Source organism: Hoplias malabaricus, chromosome 13 (genome assembly GCF_029633855.1).
Source record: "Hoplias malabaricus isolate fHopMal1 chromosome 13, fHopMal1.hap1, whole genome shotgun sequence".
In the NCBI taxonomy this organism is placed as follows: Eukaryota; Metazoa; Chordata; class Actinopteri; order Characiformes; family Erythrinidae; genus Hoplias; species Hoplias malabaricus.
The window spans coordinates 2,978,487-3,005,303 of NC_089812.1; the positions used below are offsets into that span (position 1 = coordinate 2,978,487).

Consider the following 26,817-nt stretch of genomic DNA (forward strand, 5'->3'; position numbering starts at 1 on the left):
CTGGGCTAAAAGAGAGCGAATGGAAACTTTTGTTTCTTGCAGAAAAGGGCTGCCATTTAAGACCTCAGTAACTTCATAAAGATCAACTCTTACAGTCAGGTGACTTTGGGACACAGCCCTGTGGAGTGCTCCTGGTCGGTGGGGAGGTGGACAGAAGGAGGGACACACCTCAACCCAGAGACAGCCGGTTAGAGGCCCGTTGATGTACTTTGTAGACTTTGTAGGTGCAGATGGTAAAAGCGCTGGAGAATTTCGGAACTGGACTTTGCAGCAAAAACAACATTCGTCCTGACATTCAGTTCGGAAACATGGTGGTTCCTTTTGATTGTTTCCGTGGACGGGCAGGGCTTCGGGTGGCTGAGAAACTGCAGTAAAATTGTAGCCACAGTCTGTAATCGTAAACCAACGAAATGTTTCTGATGAAATGGCCGATGAAGGTAAGTACAAGGTCGAAGCATTAAATAAAGCGCCACTCATTCAGTCTACGTCTTAATAACAAATGTGTACCACGACTAATCTAAACAGTCTAAAGTGTTAGCTACTAAACTGTATTTCGCTGTTGCGCTCTTCTTTAATGCAGCAAAGGCAGGCTTGTGTACTGCTGTAAACAGTTTAATAAACCAAAGCAATTTTGGACTCAAACAGGAAGTTTACAAACAAGGTCACTGTTTCCTTCTTTCATTGACTGAAGTCTTTGTGGAGTTCTCCGCAGCGCAGATGCTATATTGCCGAAGTCTGCGAGGGCTAGGGGACTCCAGACTGGTATAAGTAACCCATGGAGGACACTGGCCGGTCTTTCACAGAGCTGCTGGAGGCTGGGGAGATCAAAGACAGGATGACAGTGTGTAAATGTGTAAAAAACGATTTCTGGAAATGTCTGCACTGTTATTTAAGACAAAGATAAACCTCTTTGGCCTTTCAGCTAAACATTGTTGGTAACTGTTGATCAGTTTTAGCCCATTGCTCTTTATAGAACAGCTCCAGCTGTGAGAAGGTGATGGGGTTCTTCAGTTTCTTCAACCACATTACGGTCAGAAGTTTGTCTCGGCCCGTTTTTATCTATTTTACATTCTACATTACATTTCCGTTCTCCTGCTGAATGAACCAAATTCTCTTAACTACCAAAGCACTTATACCATTTAAAACTGGCTCTGAGTTTGAAGCAGAGGCCTTTGTTACTGTTTGTAAAGTGCTAAGAGGTTGCTATAGGTGCATCAACTGTTTGCATTTGAATGATCAACTGATGCATCACATTAAAATGCAAATCTAAGGCGGGTTGTGTTTACTACATTCTCAGTTTTAACGATTTCGCACATGACGTGTGTTTATTGCATCTTAAAAGCAACGGAAGAGAGAAATGTTCCTTTTCCATGTAGTCTTTCTGTTTAAAAACGGAATTGTCACTGTGTATGGAAGGTACTTTCCTTGGAGGATCACTACTAATAACCAATAATATCACGTGATCCACCACCTGAGAGCTTCTGGGACCCACCTGAGTGGCTGCCCTGTGTCTTGGCACTGTACGGCCGCAGAGGAGAAGCGTAGCCAGGCTCTCCATTGCTACACTTCTGTGACTGAAAGCGGCCCGTCGGATCTTTGTTCTTGCGGTTGCCTGCGGTGACAATAAACATCACAGAACCAAATGTCAGTGAGGGACAGAGATCCATAAGGAGCTGGTACCTCATTTGATGTTAAGTACGCTAACCCTCGCCCCCATGAATCGCCGTTTAAATTGTCCAACGCGAGCTCAAAGACCCTGACAAATTTTCATTGACGGATTTGGGACCGCTCCTACGCCACACCATCACAGTCAGAGACAATTTAAATTAAGTGAGTGACACTGGTAAACGAGTGTTTACAAACCCCATATACTCCATTTCTTTTCTGATTTGTGAACGTAGCAAGGACAGTGAACACAAAACACTAAAATCACTGGAACTACAGCTTAGTAAACCTGGACTTTCCTTCACAATTTAAATGTTAATTTTGAGGTTTATTTTTATTTATTTTAATTGTTTTTCAAGATATTGTGCAGATATTTAAGGCAAGACATGAAAAGAAAATTAAAATATTGTGTATATTTAACACCCCAAGACAATCCTTAAACTTATTCAGCGTCTATTTTTGTAATCTTGTATTGTCTTTTGTAGGTGTCCTAAAGGGAGCCTCTAAGTTTCTGGGGAACTGCTGTTCTTTTGTTTGCTTACGTTAAGAAACAACATGATTTTAAATGTTAAATTTGATAATAAAAAATAAAACACTTTATAAAATTCAGAAATATTTCCCCACCATTTGCTGCTCTAAAGTCTGTTTGTGTACGGTCTAATGTGTTTATGAAGCCCCAGTGTCTGTAAATGGGTAAAAAAAATATAGTGTCTCAACCGGTATGCTAAGCTTTCTCTCTCTCAGCTCATGGCAGGGAAACGTTGAAAAGCATGAACCAAGATGAGGATATTGGTATATTCCTGCTCCATAGGTGGGGAATATTGACTTATTTTTGCTGTAGCTGGAACTGACTCGAAATACAAGAGAGCAATAACTGCATGAAAGTAAACGCAGACTGAAAGTGCTACAAAACTAAACCACTCCAGTTGTTGTTGTTACGTTTCTGTGGTAATTCAAACAGTAAATGAGAAAAGTTAAACCTCAGCCACATACAAACACAAGTCTTTTTTTATCATCAAACACACTGTTCCACCTTAAAAACGAAGAACTGAATGTAAACAAATCAGAGAGAACAATCGTAGACGTTGCCTTTAAGGTGGATGAATAAAACGATGGTGCATTTGTACTTTGCTGAAGTGTAACTTGTCTGTAATTTCACAATATTCACTGTTTGAATTACCACAGAAACCTCTGTAACGTGAGGTGTTTAGTGATGTAACACTTTCAGATTGTGTTTAATTTAGAATCAGTTCCACTTAATGTGACCTGAAACAACAAAAATAAGTCAATGTTACCCACCTATGGAGCAGGAATAGAGCAATCCTCATCAACGCTCCTCAACGTTTGGGGTCTCTCTCAGCGGTTTCTCTGCTGTGAGCAGAGAGAGAGAAGGCCTAGCATATATCAGACCCATTGTTTTTTTTTAGCAGATTATTGACTCTTGAGCTGTGTGAACACATTAGACCAGTTTCCAGCACACAGAGCCACATCTGGTGTCGTTTGTGCAATGCATATGTAACACCTTATTTGAAAAGTAAAGCTTGAGAATGCTCGCGCCAGGTAGATGCCATTGGCAGTGGAAGTACTGAAAATAAGCAAAGCACAGACACACCGCAATAGTGTCCTGGGTCCTAGATTCAAACCGCGCCTTGGGTTACTGTCTGCAAGAAGTTTGATGTATTCTCCCAGTGTCTGTGTGGGTTTCCTCTAAGTGCTCTGGTTTCCTCCCACAGTCCAAAATCAAATGTTGGCTACTCCATAATGTCCTTTTTCCTTGTGTGAGTGAATGGGTGAGTGTGGACTGGCGCCTGGTCAAGGGTGTGTTCCTGCCTGACCCTGACCAGGATAAAGCAGTTACAGAAAATAAATGAATTAATGAATGCTGCTAGCAATATACTGTCCCCCCGTTGTTTATAAGATTGTGTGGAAAGTGAATTAGCGCAGGAATAAGGGAGCCTTGCCTTCTTTGGAAGAGATGGTGGGCAGTCTAGACTCTGTGGTTTTCAAAGCTCTGCTGGTTAGGCGGCCCTTATAGATGTGTCCATCCAGACCCAGTATGTCCACCTCCTCTGGCTTAACAGAGAGGATAAGACCATTTGGAGATTAGTAAGAGCAAGAGAACAAAATGATCACGTTACTGTTTTGTTAAAAAGTACTTACAACAGTATTTACATGAGGTTATTTAAAATAATACAATGACCAGGCTGTGGAAACATGCTAAGTTGAAGCACTGGCATTTCTGACAGCAGTGCTACAACCAATATGTTTTTCTATGAGGAGCGTCTGTTCTGGAGCAGATCTCTGTTTAAGTGTTCGTCTGTGACCCAACCACTGTCCAATCCTCAGGACCTTATCCACACCCCAGACTGCTGCCAGGTACGAAACAACACCAGACAAACACAGCATGCTGCAGCCATGGAAGTGGGCAAATGAACAAAGATAACGTTAGATTTTGCAAAACCTAAAATCCTCAAAATGGATGCTGAGGTGGCTCTTCTAAACAGATCAACAAGTCATTTCCAAAAACCTATAAAAATACAGATGCGCATGCATGGATAAAATCTGTAAATTCTGTGGTTTGTGTGTGAAGTGAAGAAAGTAAGGAATAAAGGTTGTGTTTCAAAAGCTATCTTCAGCCTTCACATCTCTGCCTCTCTAAAGTGGAGCAGAAAATTAAAGACAATGATGAATAACGCCAGTTTTTACAGAGAATGCCTTAGATGCCTCTTACTTTCTTTTATTTAGATCATATTATTAAAAGAGGGCGGCACAGTGGTGCAGCAGGTAGGTGTCGCAGTCACACAGCTCCAGGGACCTGGAGGTTGTGGGTTCAATTCCCGCTCCGGGTGACTGTCTGTGAGGAGTGTGGTGTGTTCTCCCTGTGTCTGCGTGGGTTTCCTCCGGGTGACTGTCTGTGAGGAGTGTGGTGTTTTCTCCCTGTGTCTGTGTGGGTTTCCTCCGGGTGCTCCAGTTTCCTCCCACAGTCCAAAAACACACGTTGGTAGGCGGATTGGAGACTCAAAATTGTCCGTAGGTGTGAGTGTGTGAGTGCATGTATGTGTCTGTGTTGCCCTGGGAAGCAGTGGTGCCCCCTCCAGGGTGTATTCCTGCCTAAAATAATTGGACTAAAAACAAATCATCTGAATCATTTATAAATAATCATGGACAGTGCATCCCTACTTATGAAAACATAAAAATGCATATCGTTGTGCCTTTCTTAGGGGGATCTGCATTGTGGCTATTTACCGTCACAGTGATTATTAAAAAAGAAAATGATACAATCACAATTACAGAATTATTATTTGATTTTAGCAAACTTAAAAACTCTTTTTATAGAGGACTAGAATTCCATTGCTCAAGACAAAAACATTGAAAATGAAGAGATATTCCACACTGACATCATCAAATGAGGAAATCGAAGCATGAGTCAAGGAAAAGCTCCTTCTCATCGTGTAAATATACAATCAAACCCCTACAAACCCATTTTTGATGATCAAAACCATATGTCATTTCCAGAAGTCATTTCCAAGACAAGAAACACCCAAATGCCATAAAAGTTTATTAGATTTAACTCCACACATGTGCCTTCATTCTCCAGGTTCAGATCTATGAATATTCAGCTTGTCCCCAACTAAAAAAACCCTGAAACTGTCAGTGGTTCACTGAAGTTTTCCAATGGACTCGAGTAAATGTAGTAACTACCCTCCTCTGAAGACATACAACAACATTAACGTGTGCTTTTCATGCATGTGACTTAATAGACATGTCAAAATAGCTTTGAATCGATTAGGAGTCTAACCCACGTGTGATCCTCACCTGAATTCTCAGGCTAGAGCCTGTCATAGTGACTGCATCATCTTCCGTCTGGAGGAGCTGTGTGATGTGCTGTAGGCGACTGTAGCGGCGGTTGGAGTAAGTGAGAGTGTGACTGCCTCCACAGCTGCGAGACATGGCCAGATAGCCATTGTCTGCCATTTCTGGGATTCGCTCGCTGGGCGTTACATAAAACAAAGCCGAAATTATAACTATAACAGTGGGGTTCATGGCAGAAGTGGTTACTTGGAAAGACACAGGTGTCTACAGGTACATTGATGTGCATCTGATATTTCAAAGACATCTTTCCAAAACACCTCTGTTTACATAAGTTACTTTTAATTAAAATAATCCATGTTTTAGCTCATTTAGCTAAACAGTCATCTACGTGTCTAGTTATTAGCTCGATTTAAAAGGCTAATTTATGGATTTGCAAAAGTGATCTAAAGTGAAAGCTAAAGTAATTCCTATTACAATTCGTTTCTACAAAAGTGGGGATATTTGGTTAAAAAGCAATAAAAACCTAAATCTGTGATCTATTAACTATTTCAAACCTTTATTTCACTGTCAAATGTACACAGAGTCAATGTTATGGCTTTCTCCTTGCGTAGTAAAGTATCAGATCACATCTCTGTAAGAGATGTTAATGTCTTGCAACAAAGAAGTGACTGCGATTTGTGATTACACTAGTGATATTCATGTGCAAAACATAGAAGACCAGCCTGGACATGTGATGCCCCCTACAGGATAAGCATGTTTCCTAAGGCCTGTTACCTCCTGCTGTGCTGACGCATTTGCTCCAGCTCATAGACTGAATACGGCCGATTCGTTTTGTGAGGAGGCAGCCCAGGAGCTGAGGGCACGGTCAGTAAATGCCTGAGAACATTCAAAAACAGCAAAACAGTGCAATGACACACTTGTCAGTGTTATTTTATGTTATTAATTGAAGTTTCACAGTTAATATCTGGTCAGCCGTGGTTCTATGGTTGTAGGTATCTCTAGGTATAGCTACAAAACAAGCAAATATTTTTAAATTAAGTGAAAAATAAAGGTCAAACATACGGTCCCGGAGTAACCATGTCAACCGGGCGGTCACAGGAGATACAATGAAACCTTGCCACAAGCTGCCTGTTAGAGAATTAGAGAATAAAAGACTTTAATATATATACTTGAATATACAGTGGTAATATCACAATATTAAACTTTTTACTAACTACTGTCTTTCTTTATCTTACTATAAAAACAAATCACAAGGAAGTAGGGGTGGGTGATTAAGCCCTTAAATAATATCACGATATTTCTGGGCATTTTGGCGATAGCAATATTCTTGGCGATATGAAAAAAAACACAGAAACTACTTTTATTAATTTCAAAAACAGATGATTGCAACAAAAATAACTGATATATTAATATTAATTATATATTCATTCATTCATTATCTGTAACCCTTATCCAGTTCAGGGTCGCGGTGGGTCCAGAGCCTACCTGGAATCATTGGGTGCAAGGCGGGAATACACCCTGGAGGGGGCGCCAGTCCTTCACAGGGCGACACACACACACACACACATTCACTCACACACTCACACCTACGGATACTTTTGAGTCACCAATCCACCTACCAACGTGTGTTTTTGGACTGTGGGAGGAAACCGGAGCACCCGGAGGAAACCCACGCAGACACAGGGAGAACACACCACACTCCTCACAGACAGTCACCCGGAGGAAACCCACACAGACACAGGGAGAACACACCACACTCCTCACAGACAGTCACCCAGAGGAAACCCACGCAGACACAGAGAAAACACACCACACTCCTCACAGACAGTCACCCGGAGGAAACCCACGCAGACACAGGGAGAACACACCACACTCCTCACAGACAGTCACCCGGAGGAAACCCACGCAGACACAGAGAGAACACACCACACTCCTCACAGACAGTCACCCAGAGGAAACCCACGCAGACACAGAGAGAACACACCACACTCCTCACAGACAGTCACCCGGAGGAAACCCACGCAGACACAGAGAGAACACACCACACTCCTCACAGACAGTCACCCGGAGGAAACCCACGCAGACACAGAGAGAACACACCACACTCCTCACAGACAGTCACCCGGAGGAAACCCACACAGACACAGAGAGAACACACCACACTCCTCACAGACAGTCACCCGGAGGAAACCCACGCAGACACAGAGAGAACACACCACACTCCTCACAGACAGTCACCCGGAGCGGGAATCGAACCCACAACCTCCAGGTCCCTGTATGCCATAATACTAATGGCTTCTTTCATTTCTAATGTACACGTGATATTTTGTAACAAAAACACCTCACTTTTTTGAAGCAAATTCCTCCACCTCAGAGCCACATTCCTGTGCCTAAATGACTTATGTAAAGTATGTAATTGCATAATTATCTTTTAATTTAACAAAACTAATGCTGCTCATAATGAATGTGGATTTGTACTATATTCAAAATGATATTACACTACTCGTGGACTATTGGCTTATATTCGCTACACGCCGCATGTTGGGTTTAAATATTCCTTCAAGCATTAAAGAGCGTGTTAGAAGCTAAAAAAATTCATATCAACTCCTAGAATTAAATGTTAAACTGCTGGACAGTGTTTGGAGTCTCACTTCCTGAGGCCAGCAGCATCGTCGTGTTCAAGGGCAGGCTGTGCTTGTAACTGCTTGCGAATGCTCTTCCAGCGATCCTCAAGCTGCTTCTTTAGAGGTTCCAACTCAATGCGGTTCAACTGCAAACACACATTCACCACAATAAATAAATAAATGAATAAATGAATAAATGGATAAAGATGACAGCTCTAAATCGGAAATATCGATTACTACATATGTTTGGTAAAGTCTGTTATCCACAGCCATTCCTTCACTGTGGTTCAGCAGGTCAGAAGAGGGAAACCAATGAGTGTCACCTTGGACTCCATCTCTGTGGAGATCTTCTCAATGACCTTGTTCCAGTCTTGCTCCTGACCGGTGATCTTACTGAGAAGCTCCTGGAACATCCCGTTCAGCTGCTCCGTCATCGTGTCGAACTGGATGCGGCTCACCTTGGCCTCCAGAGCTCGTTTATCTGCTTTCTGGATGAGGAATGAGAAACGTTCTAGTTACTCAGAGTCCGTAAGCTTTGGGTTTGATCTCTTTGAGTTTCTTACACTGGGACATTGTTTATCTATAAAGACCACACCCTATACACTGAGCGATCACCTACCTTAACGGCACAAATCGGACGAGCCACTCAAGTAAGTGGAACAAATGTTGGACGACTCACCACACTCAACCAAAAAACAGTTTTTGTACAACAGCAGCCGTGGGTATATGTGTGTTATGAATGCAGATGAAACTTTTTTGTGATTGTATGCCATAGCCATCATCTGTTACGAAGGACTAGAAGATAAGCTCGTTAAAAGGGAACGTCTACGATTGTGGGGAAACACACATAATATCCTCATCTCGGTTCATGCTTTTCAACATTAGGTGTGCTCTCCATAGACTAAAAAAAGCAGATGCCTCTGGCATGAAGAGAGAGAGAGAGAGAGAGAGAGAGAGAGAGAGAGAGAGAGAGAGAGAGCCTAGCATACCAGACCGAGCCAGTTTGTTTTTCCACTCATTTACAGGCACTGGGGCTTCGTAAACACATTAGACCGTTTTCGTGTTAGATATTTTAAGTTGTTGGGCTGTTCTCAGAACAGCAGGCATTGTGTAAACTGAGGAGGCACTCCCCTCGCTGATAATGACAATGATATGGTGCAATTATTTGTCATTGTACAACACACAACAAAATGTGTCTTCCGCATTTAACGCATCTGTGGCAGTGAACACACACTCGTGCACTAGGGGCTGTGAACACACACCCAGAGCGACGGACAGCCATCCTTGGCGCCCGGGGAGCAGTTGTGGGTTCAGTGCCTTGCTCAAGGGCACTTCAGCCACGGATGTTCCCTCCAGTCATGGGGATTAAACGGCAACCATTCCAACGGTACCAAGCCCAGTCTCTAACCATTGGGCCACGGCTGTGATTTATACCAAGATTTCGTATCAAATGCAAGTACATCATAAACATTACAGACATCCTGTGGTAAAATAACATTACCCCGGTTCCCTCTCTAAAACTAATCCTTTGAGACACTCACAATTCCAATCTCCATCTCCACCACTTCTCTATCTGCCTTCTTCTCGTCCAGCTCCTCCACCGCCTTATACAGGTGCTGAGGGAACAGAATTTGAATGGAATCTTCAGTGAAGTCCTCAGATTTCAGTACATAATTATTCCATCATGATTTACCTTGTGAATCTTTATAACGAGTTAAGCAGCAGTCCTAACTGTTAAAACTATTCTAATTTATTAGTTCTAAATGAATAAATACTATTAAATAGTCTGTAACTGTACAATGAAAAGGATATATGAATTATGTAGTTATGAGACTACACAACTGAAATGTGGACTTTGTGAATCATTAATTCTCACATCAATGTGGCTTTGTTTCTGGCTGTAGTCCTCCATCATGTGGTTGGTTGCGATTTGAAGTTTCTCGCACTCAGCCTGAAGCTGCAGGATTTTGCCCGGTATATCACTCATCAGTTGAGAGCTCTGGGGAAACACACACGCGCGCGCACACACACACACACACACACACACACACACACACACACACACATGTAAGTAAATTAAAGCTAAGTAATAAAAAGGAGATATGAGGTCTGGGGTGTATACACAGCAGTTATGTTTAATTGAACATACAGAAAATGAATCAATTAATTTATTCAATTAATGAATCAATATTTTTAATGTTGACAATCATTTATTTTCATATCAAAGTGTAATAAATGTAGTGTGTAGTTCATGAGTCAATGAGCATTAGGAACATCATATTTCAGTTTACTTACAGTTACATAAAGACATCAACAATAACTTCTTCATTCTTTAAAACCAAGTAAAAATACTGTGCATTAGAACACAATAAAAATGATTAAATCGTTATAGAGTACGAGTCCTAGCTTAAGAATGTGCTGGTGTGTGTAAGATGAGTCATTCACATAAGGGGTGATTTTGAACCTCAGAGTCTGAAAGCCGTGTACATGTTAGGAATCTGTATCCTACTCAATAAGTTCCCATTAAACAGTTTATTACAGAAGGTAAAGAATTGTGTGAAGGATTAGGAGAGAATCAAGTTGTTTTGAACTTCAGTTGCCATTGCCCTTATCTGTTGTGAAGGACTAAGTATAAGGTCTTTAAGGGCTAGATATTTTTGGTTGGTGGGCTGTTCTCTGAACAGAGGGCAATGTGTAAACTGAGTAGTTACTTCCATCACTTTAAGTTACACCATGATTTCCCATCCAGACGTGCAGTAATACAATGTTCAACTTCACCTCCCTTCACCCCATCCCTATAATCAAACTCGGAGACCTTCCAATATAGTGTTTTACTTAAAGATATATCACAGTACATAAAAGAAAATGTGTAATAAACATTTCATATTGTCTTTATTCATTTAATTCTTCTATTTAAAAACTGCACCTTTCCTTTACTAGAGAAAATGCAGCAATGGAAATTACTTCAACTAAATTCTCACAACATGAACATCCATCAAATCAAAATGGCTTTGGTCACAGCAGTCATAATATATTCAAGAGTGTAAATATTTGTATCTTGTATATATTTGTTATAGTGTTTTTTTTTAACATAATTCACATTATACACATTTTGTAACATTCATTCATTCATTGTCTGTAACCCTTATCCAGTTCAGGGTCGCGGTGGGTCCAGAGCCTACCTGGAATCACTGGGTGCAAGGCAGGAATACACCCTGAAGGGGGCGCCAGTCCTTCACAGGGCAACACACACACTCACACATTCACTCTTACACTAACACCTACAGACACTTTTGAGTCGCCAATCCACCTACCAACGTGTTTTTTTTTTAACTGTGGCAGGAAACCGGAGCACCCGGAGAAAACCCACGCAGACACAGAGAGAACACACCACACTCCTCACAGACAGTCACCCGGAGGAAACCCACGCAGACACAGGGAGAACACACCACACTCCTCACAGACAGTCACCCAGAGGAAACCCATGCGGACACAGAGAGAACACACCACACTCCTCACAGACAGTCACCCGGAGGAAACCCACGCGGACACAGAGAGAACACACCACACTCCTCACAGACAGTCACCCGGAGGAAACCCACGCGGACACAGAGAGAACACACCACACTCCTCAAAGACAGTCACCCGGAGGAAACCCACGCAGACACAGAGAGAACACACCACACTCCTCACAGACAGTCACCCGGAGGAAACCCACGCGGACACAGGGAGAACACACCACACTCCTCACAGACAGTCACCCGGAGAAAACCCACGCGGACACAGGGAGAACACACCACACTCCTCACAGACAGTCACCCGGAGGAAACCCACGCAGACACAGAGAGAACACACCACACTCCTCACAGACAGTCACCCGGAGGAAACCCACGCTGACACAGAGAGAACACACCACACTCCTCACAGACAGTCACCCGGAGGAAACCCACGCGGACACAGGGAGAACACACCACACTCCTCACAGACAGTCACCCGGAGAAAACCCACGCGGACACAGGGAGAACACACCACACTCCTCACAGACAGTCACCCGGAGAAAACCCACGCGGACACAGGGAGAACACACCACACTCCTCACAGACAGTCATCCGGAGGAAACCCACGCAGACACAGAGAGAACACACCACACTCCTCACAGACAGTCACCCGGAGGAAACCCACGCGGACACAGGGAGAACACACCACACTCCTCACAGACAGTCACCCGGAGGAAACCCACGCAGACACAGAGAGAACACACCACACTCCTCACAGACAGTCACCCGGAGAAAACTCACGCAGACACAGGGAGAACACACCACACTCCTCACAGACAGTCACCTGGAGAAAACTCACGCAGACACAGGGAGAACACACCACACTCCTCACAGACAGTCACCCGGAGAAAACTCACGCAGACACAGGGAGAACACACCACACTCCTCACAGACAGTCACCTGGAGAAAACTCACGCAGACACAGGGAGAACACACCACACTCCTCACAGACAGTCACCCGGAGCAGGAATCGAACCCACAACCTCCAGGTCCCTAGAGCTGTGTGACTGCGACACCTATCTGCTGCTAAATTGAACATTCACTTGACGGACAAAATACAAAGAAAAATGTTTTCACTGATCAACTTGGTTATATTTTGTAATTATAAACACAATTGGCATTTGATGCTTTTATCACACTCCAAAAGAAAAAAAAATATGTATCATTAATACAGTAAAGTATCAGAATATAACATTGTGTTTGTGTTTTTCTCTGCAACATTACAGGTTTTTTATGAATGAAACCAGTGATTCCAGACTTCTGAATGTTAGAGTTTGTAAAATGTATGTGTTATTTTTTTATGTATAATTTATCTTCACCTATAATGTGTTTTGTAATCTTTGAAATATAAACTGAATTAAAATCACAAATAAAATCAGGCTGTGATCAGTTTCAGAGAAAGATTCAGCTCAAAAAGTGTATGTTTGGATTGATTAGACTACACTAGTATTCTCTTTCCTCTCTGCCTCTCTCTGACCTGATCCTGAATCAGTTTGTCTGAGCTGCTCTTCTGTGCCCTGCTGTCAGCTGCCACATCTTTCTTCAGCGTTTGTACCTCTTCATCCAGCTTCTGCACTGCATTCCTATGAACGTTTATACGACTGTGTGAGATCATGAAGATGAGTTCTGTCTTCCTGACGTTAGGTCAATTTTCATTTCATTTTAAAGGAACACTAGGTAAGATTTCGAATCTTTGTGTTGCATGAACAATGTTAATCATTTTTACAGCACTGTAAATCTTTAGTTTCCTAGTCTCCTACAAAACTTACACAGTGCCGTTTCTGCAGTGCTGAGCCCAGAGTAGCAGTGACAGAGGCTATTTATTACAGGTCAGTGGAACAGCATAATAATATTGAAGCTGTAATTATAAGGTAAAATTACTATCTAGTGTTCCTTTAATATCATTGGCCACTAACAGTTCATTCTCAATGTTCTGTAAGTTATAGATGCATATGAATGAATATTTGCCTAAATATGATGTTTTAGAACTTTGCACCCATCCAATCAGATGGGCTACTTTCAAATATGCTTCAAGACTCAATTTTGGACTAAAGGGTTACACACTCCCCCATCACTGGGCTGTGGAGAAGCGGAACTGTGTTCTCTAAAATGACAGAGCACTGTCAAATACCTCTGGGATCAGCTGGAGTGAGGTTTGTGGTTCACCACTAATCCTCCAATATCAGTACCTGACCTCGCTGAAGTTTATGTGGATGAAAATAATAACTCATAACAATGTTCCAATATCTATTGTAAAGCATTTTAAAGAAAATAACAGAAGCAGTTACTTCAGCAAACTGGAGACAAACTTTATATCAGTTAATTTCAGAAGAAACCATTTGCTGAGTAGGTGTAATGTATTAAAATTGCCAACGAGTTTTACTTTTTCTTTTAGCTGGGACATAGTCAGGTTTCAAACTGGTAATCTCACCAACAACCGGGTGAAACATTAGACAGTTTGGGAGCTATTCGGGAGCCCAGTATGACTCATTACTGTTTAAGTGTATTGTATCATGGTAACGCAACCACAGATATGGTACAACATACAATGCTATCATGGTGGGGGAAAAAAACAAGAACAAAACATAGATATACACCTAACATAACATTGAAACAACATGTTAAATGTTATTTAACAAAAGACACTGTTCTATAAACAGAAAAACTGGTTAGCCTCTGTGCTATAGGGTTTTATTTACTGAGTTTATGCTGATTAGGAACATTTAAAGTTGAATATTCACATTTGACACTGACAAAAAACACTGGTTAACTAAAATTAATGAAATTAAGTATGAATATAAAATGACATCAGCTGATTTTATTTGCTATCTGAAAGTTTGGCCCAATAAAGCTGCTATCAGTCACAAATTTCTACTCTGTATTTTAAGTCAGTCTCAGCACAGGATTTGATGTCACATGTTCTCGGTGCTGCCCCCTGCCGGTTGGGACTTTACCTGAGGTACACTAGCTGCAGATACTGTCGCTGTGGATCACTGATGCTGATTTTGCCCTGGCTGCTCACTGACTCAGACTCCAGGGCTGTTTCACCTAAACCAGAGCTCTCTGACACGATCTCTGGACCCATGACCAAACTCTCCATCCCTGACACCTACAAAGATACACTGTAACTACTGGATTTGTGCATGTGTGTGTGCAAAATGTGTCCTTTTGATACCTTCTCTCTAGCAGTCATTACAGTTTCCATCAGACCCTTCAGGTTATCCACTTGCTCCAGCACATTTTCGGGCAAGTCCCTCGCTCCTAGAAACATACCAACAAATGGAAAAATATTAATGTAAATTTTAATAATACATGTAGATGTAATTAAAGGGAGAATACAATTTCTTAATTTTACCCCTACTCATTTTCAAGTGTTATATTTTCTCTTGGAACTGAGTTACAAGCTGTAGTAGTTAAAATATTCCACTATGAAGCGGAACAACCCTTCCAGAGCCTGTACCATCCGAACACAAAAAAGAGCAGCGCTTCAGCTGTGCTCTGCTGCCAGTCTGCAACAATATCAGCGCTTCTGGACTTAAATGTAGTTTAATTCAGGACGTCATGTTTTCAAAAGAGTTCCACAATCATATATTATCAACCACTCCTAACTGTCTCTGCTATGAAGCTGAATTCAGCTGATTATTTGGCAGAGTTTGGTTCGAAACTTCCAATTCCACCTTAAATGCTGCGGTAGCCACAGGTACTCGAATATAAAAGCTTTAGCATTTAAGGTGGAACTGGAAATTCAGAGACGGCGGCAAACTACTGGCTGTATTTTATGCCTGTTACGAAGTAAAGGGACATAATACACTGAAACTATATTAAACTAAGATAATTCAATAGGTAACATAGTTTTATAAAGGAGAAAATACCAACATTTGTGGCTTTATTTGCTCGCTTGCGCCGCCATCTTTGGGCGCAATGCATTTATCTACTATAGCCATTCGTTTGAAGTGTGCCTCTGAAAAATAAGTAGTATATAGTCCTACCCCACTTTCCCAACAGGAGGAGACACCCCTACCCCTAGGCAAAATGAAGAGTTGGGCCCTTTATTTTATAAGGGTTCTATACATGCTGTGTTAGTAAATTGAATCGAATCCCCAAAACATTCAATATTACTCTTAGTTTTATTCTGAAGCCACAAATTTAAGACCAACAAATAAATTTGACAGGACTTCATAAATCCTGTCTAATTATCTATCATCGATTCATTTTCCATAACCAATTCATCCTGATCATGGTTTTGGTGGGTCCAGGTTCTACTGGGAATCAATGGGTGCAGGGCAGCAGTACACATTGGAAAGGTCACCATTCCAATGCAGGGAATCACACACTCATCCAAGGCAATCATCCAACGAACATACGTTTTTGGATTCTGGTAGGAAACCGAAGCACCCATGAGACATTCTGTGTAGATATGAGAACAGCACAGACAGTGACCCAAGGCAAGGATTGAACCCTTGACCCCAAGATCCTGGAGGTGTTTCAAAACTGCATCAAATCTTGCTAACATGAAAGTCATGAGTGACAGACTATAATATAAGAAGGAAGGGGAGCTTACATACTGATGTTTTGCATCATTAAAGCCTTTTCAACTAAACTACTCAAGGAACAGGATTGATGTTCTTCATGCCACAGAATGCAGGTCCTCTGCTCTACTGCCCAATCCTGAGAGGGCTTCATACACCCCTGGCCCATGCTGTTTGCACCTTTATACCCATGTACAGTTGCTTCAGAACATTCCATATCATTTGATGCTTTTCTGTTGATATTACACAAGCGGTACATCTATATTCTGTCTTTTCTTCTGTATATGTATCAGGTTCATACCCATGTCACTGAGCAGATCCCTGAGTTGCTGAACCTGGGTCTGGTCTGCTTTTCCACCCTCCAGACATTCCACCCGATCCTCCAGATCCTTGAGCTTCTCCTGCAGTTGATCCACATCCCTCAAAGCTTCCACTGCCTCAGGGTAGCGCTCGGCCCCATTGCTGACTTGTGACCAGGGCTGGCCAACTTGCAGATGCAGAGCTCCTTCAGAATCAGGTCCGAGTGTAACCTGCTCAGACACAGGGCTTTCAGAGCTACCCAGGACTGGACCACTGGAGCTGCCAGACTCATTCACTGTAGAAGAGTCCCTTCTGGTCAAAGGGATGCTGCCTTCTGTGATTCTGTCCTCGAGTTCCTGCATGTGATATTTATCTCAGTGTTAATAATCATGAACTATTCAACTATAACATATTTCTTAATGTTTTTATTTTAATGAAGTCCACTTTGGCCTTTAGTTAAATAATAAAACAGGACACTTACATTATGCAAAAATTAATTATAGACAGGTAGATAAAACCACAGAATTCTCTACACGTACCACAAATAACACACAATGGGGCGGTTTCCCAGACAGGGATCAGTTCTAGTCCTGGACTATATCCTACTATTAATGCAAAATCATCACAATTCCAGTTTCTTTTCAGCGCAGGACTAGGCTCAATCCCTGTCTGTGAAACCAGCCCAGTGACTTGTTAAGTGTTACTTATAAGTCTAGCCCTTAAACATTCTCTAAAATCAATTCAATGGTTGTACACAACATTTCTGTAAAAGCTGAAAAAAAAGAAAATATGTTCAGTTATTGATGCTTTTGTGTAATTCTGTTACATACATTTTTTGTTGGTTTTTCCCTTAAATAAATAACTAATAACTTACGTTTAATGACTGTTTACTGGAAATTAAATAAACGTGGTCTTTTTAGCACTGACTTGGAGTACATCAAATTTAAATTTAAAAAAATCACACGGCATTTAACCTGAATTTCTTGATCTGAATTAGTTTTTTCCAATGCACATTTAAATGACGTGGTCACTGCAAATGTTATGATCACAAAATGATTTGCTACTGAAGAAGACTGGGTTGATATATCACTAGACAATGCTACAATATCAGCATACGTTCTTTATCTTTTGTCCCTCGCTGATGAGAGCTGCCTGCATCACTTCCCACGTCACACACTGGTTCAGATCTTCAGCTTGAGGGCAGCCAGCTACTTTCTCCTTCAGCTCTTGCTACACACACACACACACACACACACACACACACACACAAATAGAAAGACAGTCAGATTTAGTGTGTACGACAGCCATTCCTTCTTATGACTCATATTCACATTGCAAAACCGTCATTACACTGACTCCTAGTGTTCTGAATGAAGCAGATTCTGTTTTTACACCTGTTTTAAACACTGCTCTGTGGAACAAAACCTAGTTCATTCAGGTTCTTAAAATCAGCTCTATTCTTCTTCTCATATGTGATATACTCCAAAGAAGTAAACATTATAATTCTCATCAACATTACTTTCTGACTGTAAAAATACAGTTTAACTTATAACCATTTTATTATTCAGTTTCATCACATTATTATGTTTCACTCACTGTGGCACTCCTCAGGTCTTCCACTTGGTGGAGGCATTGCTCCACAGTGGAGATTCTATCAGCCAGCTGCTCCACATTAATCTGTGTAAGCAAAAGACAATATGCATTCATTCATTCATTGTCTGTAAGCGCTTATTAAGTTCAGGGTCACGGTGGGTCCGGAGCCTACCCGGAATCACCGTGCACAAGGCAGGAACACACCCTGGTGGGGGCGCCAGTCCTTCACAGGGCAACACACACTCACACATTGACTCACACACACACACCTATGAGTGAGTCGCCAGTCTTGTTTTGGGTCGTGTTTGGACTTGTGTTTTTGGACCGTGGGAGGAAACCAGAGCACCCAGAGGAAACCCACGCGGACACAGGGAGAACACACCACACTCCTCACAGACAGTCACCCGGAGGAAACCCACGCAGACGCAGGGAGAACACACCACACTCCTCACAGACAGTCACCCGGAGGAAACCCACGCAGACACAGAGAGAACACACCACACTCCTCACAGACAGTCACCCGGAGGAAACCCATGTAGACACAGAGAGAACACACCACACTCCTCACAGACAGTCACCCGGAGGAAACCCATGTAGACACAGAGAGAACACACCACACTCTTCACAGACAGTCACCCGGAGGAAACCCACGCAGACGCAGGGAGAACACACCACACTCCTCACAGACAGTCACCCGGAGCCGGACTCGAACCCACAACCTCCAGGTCCCTGGAGCTGTGTGACTGCGACACCTACCTGCAGCACCATCGTGTCGCCCCTAATTCATTAATTCCTTCATTAAAATAATTATTTTTTTAAAAGTGTAATTGGCATAACTTCTTCCAGTTATAATATTAGCGTCATAGTTCTCATTGCCCTGTGTATGTTTTAGTACGATAACCAGCGAGCTAATAGAGCAATATACATACTAATAAACCGCTTGCCTGCCATTTTTATTTGATAATTACACAATCACTAATTTATTAAAAGGTATTATAGCATGTAGACTATACTGTGTGCCATTGTTCTTGAAAAAACAGTTGGGAATGGAACATAATAATTTCAAACTCAATTTATATGAGGAATAGTCATTAAAATGGGTTTCTCTATTAATCCATAATCCATAATTAATCAATAGTTCCGGACAGCTCTCATTTTCACTGTTTATCTGATCAGAGGCAGAACTCTCAGTGTATCACTATTCTACGTTTAAGTCGATTCGATTACATCATGGGGTCTAATCACCCTCATTTGAGCTAAAACAGCAGAGGAATAATGCTCTGAACATACACAGCAATAATACAGCTGAAGACAAGTTTAAAAAAGATGTTGAAAGGTGAGGGTAAGCTACAATATACAGCCATTTTCAAATACGTGGGGCAGATGATATATGAACGTGTGTGTGTGGTGTGTGTGTGTGGTGTGTGTGTGTGGGTGTGTGTGTGGGTGTATGGGTGTGTGCGTGTGTGTGTGTGTGTGTGTGTGTGTGTGTGTGTAGTGTTACCTGATTGAACTGAAGCTGAAGATCCTCAACCTCCTTCTTCAGGCTGTCCCTTGAGTCCTTGAGTTCCTTAATTTCATTCAGCAGGTCTTGAATAAGAGCCATACACTGAGGAACAGAGCATGTGGCCTTTCAAACACTTGATTTGACTTTAAAGCAAGCCTTCCCAGTGGTGAAACAGAATGTCAACATATTTACCAGGATTTGTGGCTTCTCTAATGATCTATAACCAACCCCAGATGTATCAGGCCAAGTGAATGTATCTATATATTACCACTTAAACAGGCCGCCTAAGCCTTTACCGCCAAGAACATCTTTTCTCTCAACTCTAATCCCTTCTCTTCTGCATCTTTGAAAGAAGATAAACCATCACAGCACGGACTCAATTAAGCACATCATTCCTGTTTCACAGGGAAGCAATATTCTAACTTTTAAAGAGGCCCCAGAAATCCCTCTGACTCTTGATCCTAATGGAGGTTACCGGGGCAACAAGTAGCCCAGAGAATGCCATCAGTCCTGGATCAAACACTGCCCACCATCTCCCCCAATCTGTGTGCATAACCCCTCTTCTTATTGGGCGCCCTGTCCTTCTCTTATTTATGTTTGGCTTCATCGTGAGGTGCTTTTGACTTGGCAGACGGTCAAATTTGCCTTGGGTTTTGGCTTATTAGATTCGTGGGACAAGAGAAAAGTGATGACAAAGACATTCCACTAAAAGCTATAAAACAACAGCCAGGGACTGTTAGTGTCATTTGTCACAGGGCTTTCAGCCTTATCCAAAGTTTTCTGAATGCAGTGACGCACAACAACTATGCTTCATATCAAACCCAATCCAAACACACACAAGACCCTGCATGCCTACGTAGGTATCCATGAGGATAAATGGCCCTTTGCTTGTTAATGTATATACGCAGACCTGACTTAATGATTTCCCTTCATGAATTAGAAGGATGGAGTTAATAATAAGTGATCACAGACACTCACAGACAGTCACCCGGAGCGGGAATAGAACCCACAACCTCCAGGTCCCTGGAGCTGTGTGACTGTGACACCTACCTGCTGCACCACCGTGCCGCCCTTAAACAAATATTCATGCAAAATCTATGAATGATACACACAAGGGCGCTTTAATGACGGCCAGTTATTGACCAACACATTCGCCAACTTTACATTCCTTCTGCTGAAAGCTACACACAGCTCCAAAACCCCTGACTCCTGACTAAGATATTACCCCATACCCACTGCCATGCTACTGATTGGACCCCCATTTTTTAAAACACTAACACTGTTGCTTCATATTCTACAGTAGTTTGAATGTAACAACCCAAATAGCTTCATAAATCCGAAGAATATGGGATGAAAAAGAACAGGCAACGTTAATAAAACCCAAAACGAACAGGTCTGGTGGACTTGTGACTGTGTAACCAGCGTGCATGGAGACCAGTGGTCAGTCATTAACAAAGCCAGATAAGGGAGGCAGGCCATCTAGACCCTCCTCGGCGCTTCGTGTCTAAGGCACAATGCTGATTAACCCAAGTTTCCTGTGCCTTGTGAGGACAGCGTGTCATTTTTCGGCACATATTTTCACAGATGTGTCCCAGGAAAACAAACAATACAATGCCCTTTTCTAATCTCATTATGCACGTTTATGTGTAAAGTACTTTATGAAACTGGCTTGTGATTCACACACTCATTCACATTTAATAACAGGCTTCAGAAGAGGCACTACTCAGTGCTCCACATCACTGACAGGGTGCATCCTTGTTGAAACACGAGGCCAGCGTCAGCGCCCTCTCCTGTGGATTGTGTGCGGGGTAAAAGCTCTTGTTGTTTGGATGATCACAGTACTGACATCAGTGGATGTGTTGTTTTGTAACAGGTCAGTGCATGCCCCGAAACATGAAATGAAATTGAAAGTGCACGCCACAGTAATACGTCGATCTCTTAGGTTAACCCTTTGTTTCATGTATTATTCTGCTTTATATAATATAATTATATTCTATTATAATTATATAATTAATTTCCTGAATACATACCTACAGGTGTTCAAGGCCTGTTTTGTAGAAAAAGAAAGTGTACTTAAAGTGTACTATTTTGGAACCACTAATTTGTACTAAATCATATACTATATGGTAATATGTCATTTAAATGGACCTGGACCTGGAGGTTGTGGATTCGATCCCCGCTCCGGGTGACTGTCTGTGAGGAGTGTGGTGTGTTCTCTCTGTGTCCGCGTGGGTTTCCTCCGGGTGACTGTCTGTGAGGAGTGTGGTGTGTTCTCCCTGTGTCTGCGTGGGTTTCCTCCGGGTGACTGTCTGTGAGGAGTGTGGTGTGTTCTCTCTGTGTCTGCGTGGGTTTCCTCCGGGTGCTCCGGTTTCCTCCCACAGTCCAAAAACACACGTTGGTAGGTGGATTGGCGACTCAAAAAGTGTCCGTAGGTGTGAGTGTGTGAGTGAATGTGTGTGTGTGTGTCTGTGTTGCCCTGTGAAGGACTGGTGCCCCCTCCAGGGTGTATTCCCGCCTTGTGCCCAATGATTCCAGGTAGGCTCTGGACCCCCCGCGACCCTGAACTGGATAAGGGTTACAGATAATGAATGAATGAATGAGTGTGTTATTAAATTAAATCCCTTTGATAGCAACAAATGTTGATGTTATTGGCCACTTGGAGCTTGGGTGTGGGAGAGAGCGCTGGTCAACAGCATAAAAGCTCCAGGAGCTCAGGATAGAGGAGAATCTATTGCTGAAGGAGTGCTATGAAATCCTATCCAGGAGAAAACATTTAAAAATAAACTTATATTTACATGTTTTTATCACATGGAAACTATTTCAAATTTAGAAATGTGCTGGTTTATTCATTCATTCATTGTCTGTAACCCTTTATAACCCGATAATCCAGTTCAGGGTCGCGGTGGGTCCAGAACCTACCTGGAATCATTGGGCGTAAGGCAGGAACACACCCTTTAGGGGGAGCCAGTCCTTCGCAGGGCATGTGCTGGTTTAGTTGTTTCATATTTTTAGGATTTTTAACGATAACCAAGATGTCTCGTGCGAAAAGTACAAAATCATTGGCCCTTTCCCAGCAGGTCATCTCCCTGTTCCACCTTAAATATATTTCTTTAATCTTTAATCGTGGGCTAATCGACTAACTGAAGAAAATATTCGTTTTTGTTGCAGCCCTCACAGACACTCTGACTGCTCTAAGCCTACACAGTCCATAATGATATTGCAGATTTGTGGTTCGTCCCTCAGGCCGTTGTCAGCAGCAGCTCCTACGCTGCACGGCACTATAGCACTGTTCCTTTCACTTCGCCGCTTGTCAGATTTGATCGGGCCTTTATGCCTGCTCAATTCACGCAGCCGCAGATAACTCCAAACACACCCAAAGAGGTCTTTAATGATTCAGAGGGCCAGAGCAGGACCTCTTTGTGCTCTCGCTGACCGCGGCCTGCCGTCTAAAAAGCCGTTCTCTGTATGACACCAAGCTTGGTGGGGGGTTAATTACCTTAGGCTTATCAGAGGGAGATGGAAACAGAAGGTTGGGGAGGTATGATCTCATTAATGCATATCCTCACAGACATGTCTGGACAATGCCATGGCTTTGGCTACAGCTCTGTGGTTCCTCACTATGTGAAATGCCTTGTCCATAACTAAAGGTTTTTAATGGTTAATGTGCTTTTGAAAAGGCCATGGAATCTCTGTACTGGCCTAAACACTAAAATCATAAGTGTGCTCCCTGGACATTAAACAGCTGCCTGTTGTTTGTTTGGTGTGTGTACGGTTGTGCAGTTTGGCGACTGGAAAGAGAGAGAGGCAGTGAGAAGAGTCATTAAGTCATTTGAGAACACGGCTCAGTGTCAGCGCCTCTTTGTTCCGGAGTCTTTCATCAACCACCTCAGTGCCGCCAGGAGGACCCGATGAAACACTTGACCCTAGGACAGCACCCCCAGCTGAGGGCCACATAACAGCACACGATGCGCATGTCAAACAGAGAGAGGCTGATAGCAAGGAAGAAAAGGAATGACGTTGTGTATGTGTGTGTGTGTGTGTGTGTGTGTGTGTGTGTTCCACGATCAGCCACCAATACGGCTGTGGTACTGAAGTATAATCAGCACTGCCCTGTTTACAGCTCTGGATCTGGAACATCAGTTATTAGGCCCCAAATATAACCAAAGATCTCCCTTGTGCATGAATACATCTTACAAAATAAAAGCACATTAACTGAAAGAGTATTGAGTGCGTACACCGCACATTCTCCAGTGTTAATTTAACACTAATAACTAATAGTGAACTTGCAGTGTACAGGTGTCACTGGACGATAGCGGTTTTACTGCATTTGAACCCGTAAATAATAAAAGAACGAATGAGGATATTTCTTCTAAAGGCTATTACTGTGAGAAACTGACATTAGACCACAATTCACACATTATTTGGCCATAAACTTGAATAATTCTTGAATTTCCAAACACGCTAACTGTGCTACATTCACACACCTGCAGAGAGGATATAAAACAATAATCCATTAACCTTCAAATCACTTAAACTGCCAAGTGTTAAAGGGGAATTACGCCGATGTCTTGTCCACTGATATTTCTGTGAAATACAGCTCAGAGATCTGATGTGTAATGAATCACTGTACTGTAGAACCCCCCCCCTCCTCCTCCTCCTCCTTAAAATGGTGGAGGTGAGAAACAGATCTATATATCGACCAAAATAAAGTTAGATACTTTTCTATATAAAATAGTGTGAGTTTTCCTATTTAACACAAAATTATAGATGACAATTATTGCTAGAAAATACATTCCATACACCACAGTTCATTTTTGTCAAGAATGGCATATTTTCACCACAGTTTATTACGTGATACTCACAGTTTAATAATTCAACAATGTCTTATTTCTAACTTGAGGTCTGTTTAATTTGTTTTTAAAACGCTATTTTAAGGAAACTCTATATTTAAATGAGCTTTGTTTTGTTTGTTTTGGTCTGGTATGAATATGAGGAATAAGAAAAAAAAGGGCTCTTACTTTGGTTACACCGTCCTCGCTGCCCTCCACTTTCCGGCGGAGCTGCAGGAGCTGCCACACGTCGTTAACGGACCCAGAGCGGTCGAGCAGCTCGGAGCCGCTGGGGAGTCGCTCTAGCGCGGCCAGCTGCCGCTCTATGAGCCTCAGTTTTTCCTCCATGAGGCGGTAGGGGCTCTGCGGACTGGACGCGGCCGACAGCGGCTCGCCGGGGTCACGGCCCTCATCCTCCCCCCGCCACACGGCGCCCAGGTGCTGGATGTGCAGGTGCTCGAGAATCGCGTGGAGCAGCGTGTGCAGAGCGCCGAAGTTAACGGATCCCGGCTCCGGAGTCCCGATAGACACGTTCACCAGGTCAAATAAGCTGATATCCCCTGACATGGTCGCAAAAACACAGCTGCTCAGTTATTTCCTCTAGTGTAATATGGAAGAGACATCTGACACTAAAGTAGAGAAACGTCTAAATGGATATGAGCAAATATTCTATAGAATCTAACGGTTCCATTTTTGTTTACTTAAGAAAATACTACACTAACGCAGTAATCATAAACTAAACAGTTCTCTATAATGAAAACTCATGTCCCAAGGAGGGAAACAGCCCTTAAACTACATGAAATCTCTTCATATGATACGCCGCAAATGTTGTGATATTCTGCCTTTCGTATTTTCTATGTTTGCAGCAGCTTTGCCTTCGCTAAAATGTTTTAAGATTATACAGCGTTCTATTTCGCTCGTCCCACCCACCGAAAGCGTTCATTGGCTGAAGGAATGAGCGGAACGGGGATAATCGCTGATTATTGGCTGATACTCGCCCCCACCCAACCGCTTTTTTTTTTTTGTGATTCATGGCGTCTGCCGTTGCTTAGCAACCGATGCCCTGACAGCACAGTTTTGCCACGCGAGTACAGACTGCTTATCATTCATTGTTCTGGACCTGTTTGGAAATGAACGATGGACGTTTACTGACTTCTGAAGAGTTTATGTCAATTTATAATTTTCCAGTTCCTGATATAATATAATATAATATAATATAACACTGGGTGCAGCCGTGGCCTTACAGCTAGAGAAGTGAGCTTGAAGCCCCAAACTAGGTGGTCCCAGCCCCCTGCTCCGGTTGTGTGTGTGTGTTCACTGCCCCTAGTGTGTGTGTGTGTGTGTGTGTGTGTGTGTGTTCACTGCCACAAATGGGTCAAATGCAGTGAAGCAATTTCCCCAGGCGGATCTATAAAGGTGGAAAAAAGACATACTTATAAACAATAATGTTACATAGAAAAATAAATACACATTTGTCATTAAAATAAAGGGCACAGTTAATTAAATGCCTGCATTTCTACAATTATTTATTTCTGTTGGGACAGGAACCACTGGGCTGTTGCTGGGCTGTTGACTGCTGTTGACCCTAACCAAGCCTGCTTTTTAGTGAGCTTAGGAATGCCCACTCACTTAACATACTGACGAACAAACGCATACATAAATAAATATAGACCTGTGGAAATATATAACTGAATAAATAAATAATCTATTGTGAAATATATATATAGAAATGTAAAAAAAAAAGAAATGTAGAATTGCATACATTTAATCAAGATATTTAATTAATTTAGCTGTGTTTCATTACAAACATTCATTCATTCATTCATTATCTGTAACCACTTATCCAGTCCGGTGGGTCCAGAGCCTACCTGGAATCATTGGGCACAAGGCGGGAATACACCCTGGAGGGGGCGCCAGTCCTTCACAGGGCAACACACACACACATTCACACCTACGGACACATTTGAGTCGCCAATCCACCTACCAACATGTGTTTTTGGACTGTGGGAGGAAACCGGAGCACCCGGAGGAAACCCACGCAGACACAGGGAGAACACACCACACTCCTCACAGACAGTCACCCGGAGGAAACCCACGCAGACACAGAGAGAACACACCACACTCCTCACAGACAGTCACCCGGAGGAAACCCACGCAGACACAGGGAGATCACACCACACTCCTCACAGACAGTCACCCGGAGGAAACCCACGCAGACACAGGGAGATCACACCACACTCCTCACAGACAGTCACCCGGAGGAAACCCTTGCAGACACAGAGAGAACACACCACACTCCTCACAGACAGTCTCCCGGAGGAAACCCACGCAGACACGGGGAGAACACACCACACTCCTCACAGACAGTCACCCGGAGGAAACCCACGCAGACACGGGGAG

At 42.7% G+C, this 26,817-nt stretch overlaps 1 protein-coding gene across 2 annotated transcripts; it reads right to left on the reverse strand.

Annotated features, from left to right (window-relative positions):
- On the reverse strand, window positions 1-25,364 carry LOC136665052 (glutamine-rich protein 2). Of its 2 annotated transcripts, XM_066642602.1 has the most exons (18): window positions 24,607-25,364; window positions 19,586-19,690; window positions 18,085-18,165; window positions 17,605-17,718; window positions 16,490-16,844; window positions 14,835-14,920; window positions 14,614-14,768; window positions 13,137-13,242; window positions 9,979-10,101; window positions 9,644-9,718; window positions 8,426-8,590; window positions 8,130-8,248; window positions 6,541-6,606; window positions 6,253-6,354; window positions 5,482-5,656; window positions 3,627-3,738; window positions 1,493-1,612; window positions 1-815 (listed from the first exon to the last, which is right to left on the reverse strand). In XM_066642602.1, the coding sequence occupies exons 1-18, from the start codon at window positions 24,982-24,984 to the stop codon at window positions 745-747; spliced, it is 2,508 nt and encodes an 835-aa protein (XP_066498699.1). In that variant the 5' UTR covers window positions 24,985-25,364; the 3' UTR covers window positions 1-744. The 2 variants fall into 2 exon arrangements, with proteins under 2 accessions (XP_066498699.1, XP_066498700.1); XM_066642603.1 differs by lacking the exons at window positions 13,137-13,242; window positions 14,614-14,768.
- Window positions 25,365-26,817: the final 1,453 nt, after the last annotated feature.

Coding starts and splice junctions, on each gene's coding strand:
- LOC136665052 (XM_066642602.1), bottom strand. CDS start 24,984: ATGTCAGGGGATATCAGCTTATTTGACCTGGTGAACGTGTCTATCGGG. Junction 9,719..9,978: donor AGAAACAAAGCCACATTGAT/GTGAGAATTAAT, acceptor CTGTTCCCTCAG/CACCTGTATAAGGCGGTGGA. Junction 8,249..8,425: donor CCACAGAGATGGAGTCCAAG/GTGACACTCATT, acceptor GTGTGTTTGCAG/TTGAACCGCATTGAGTTGGA.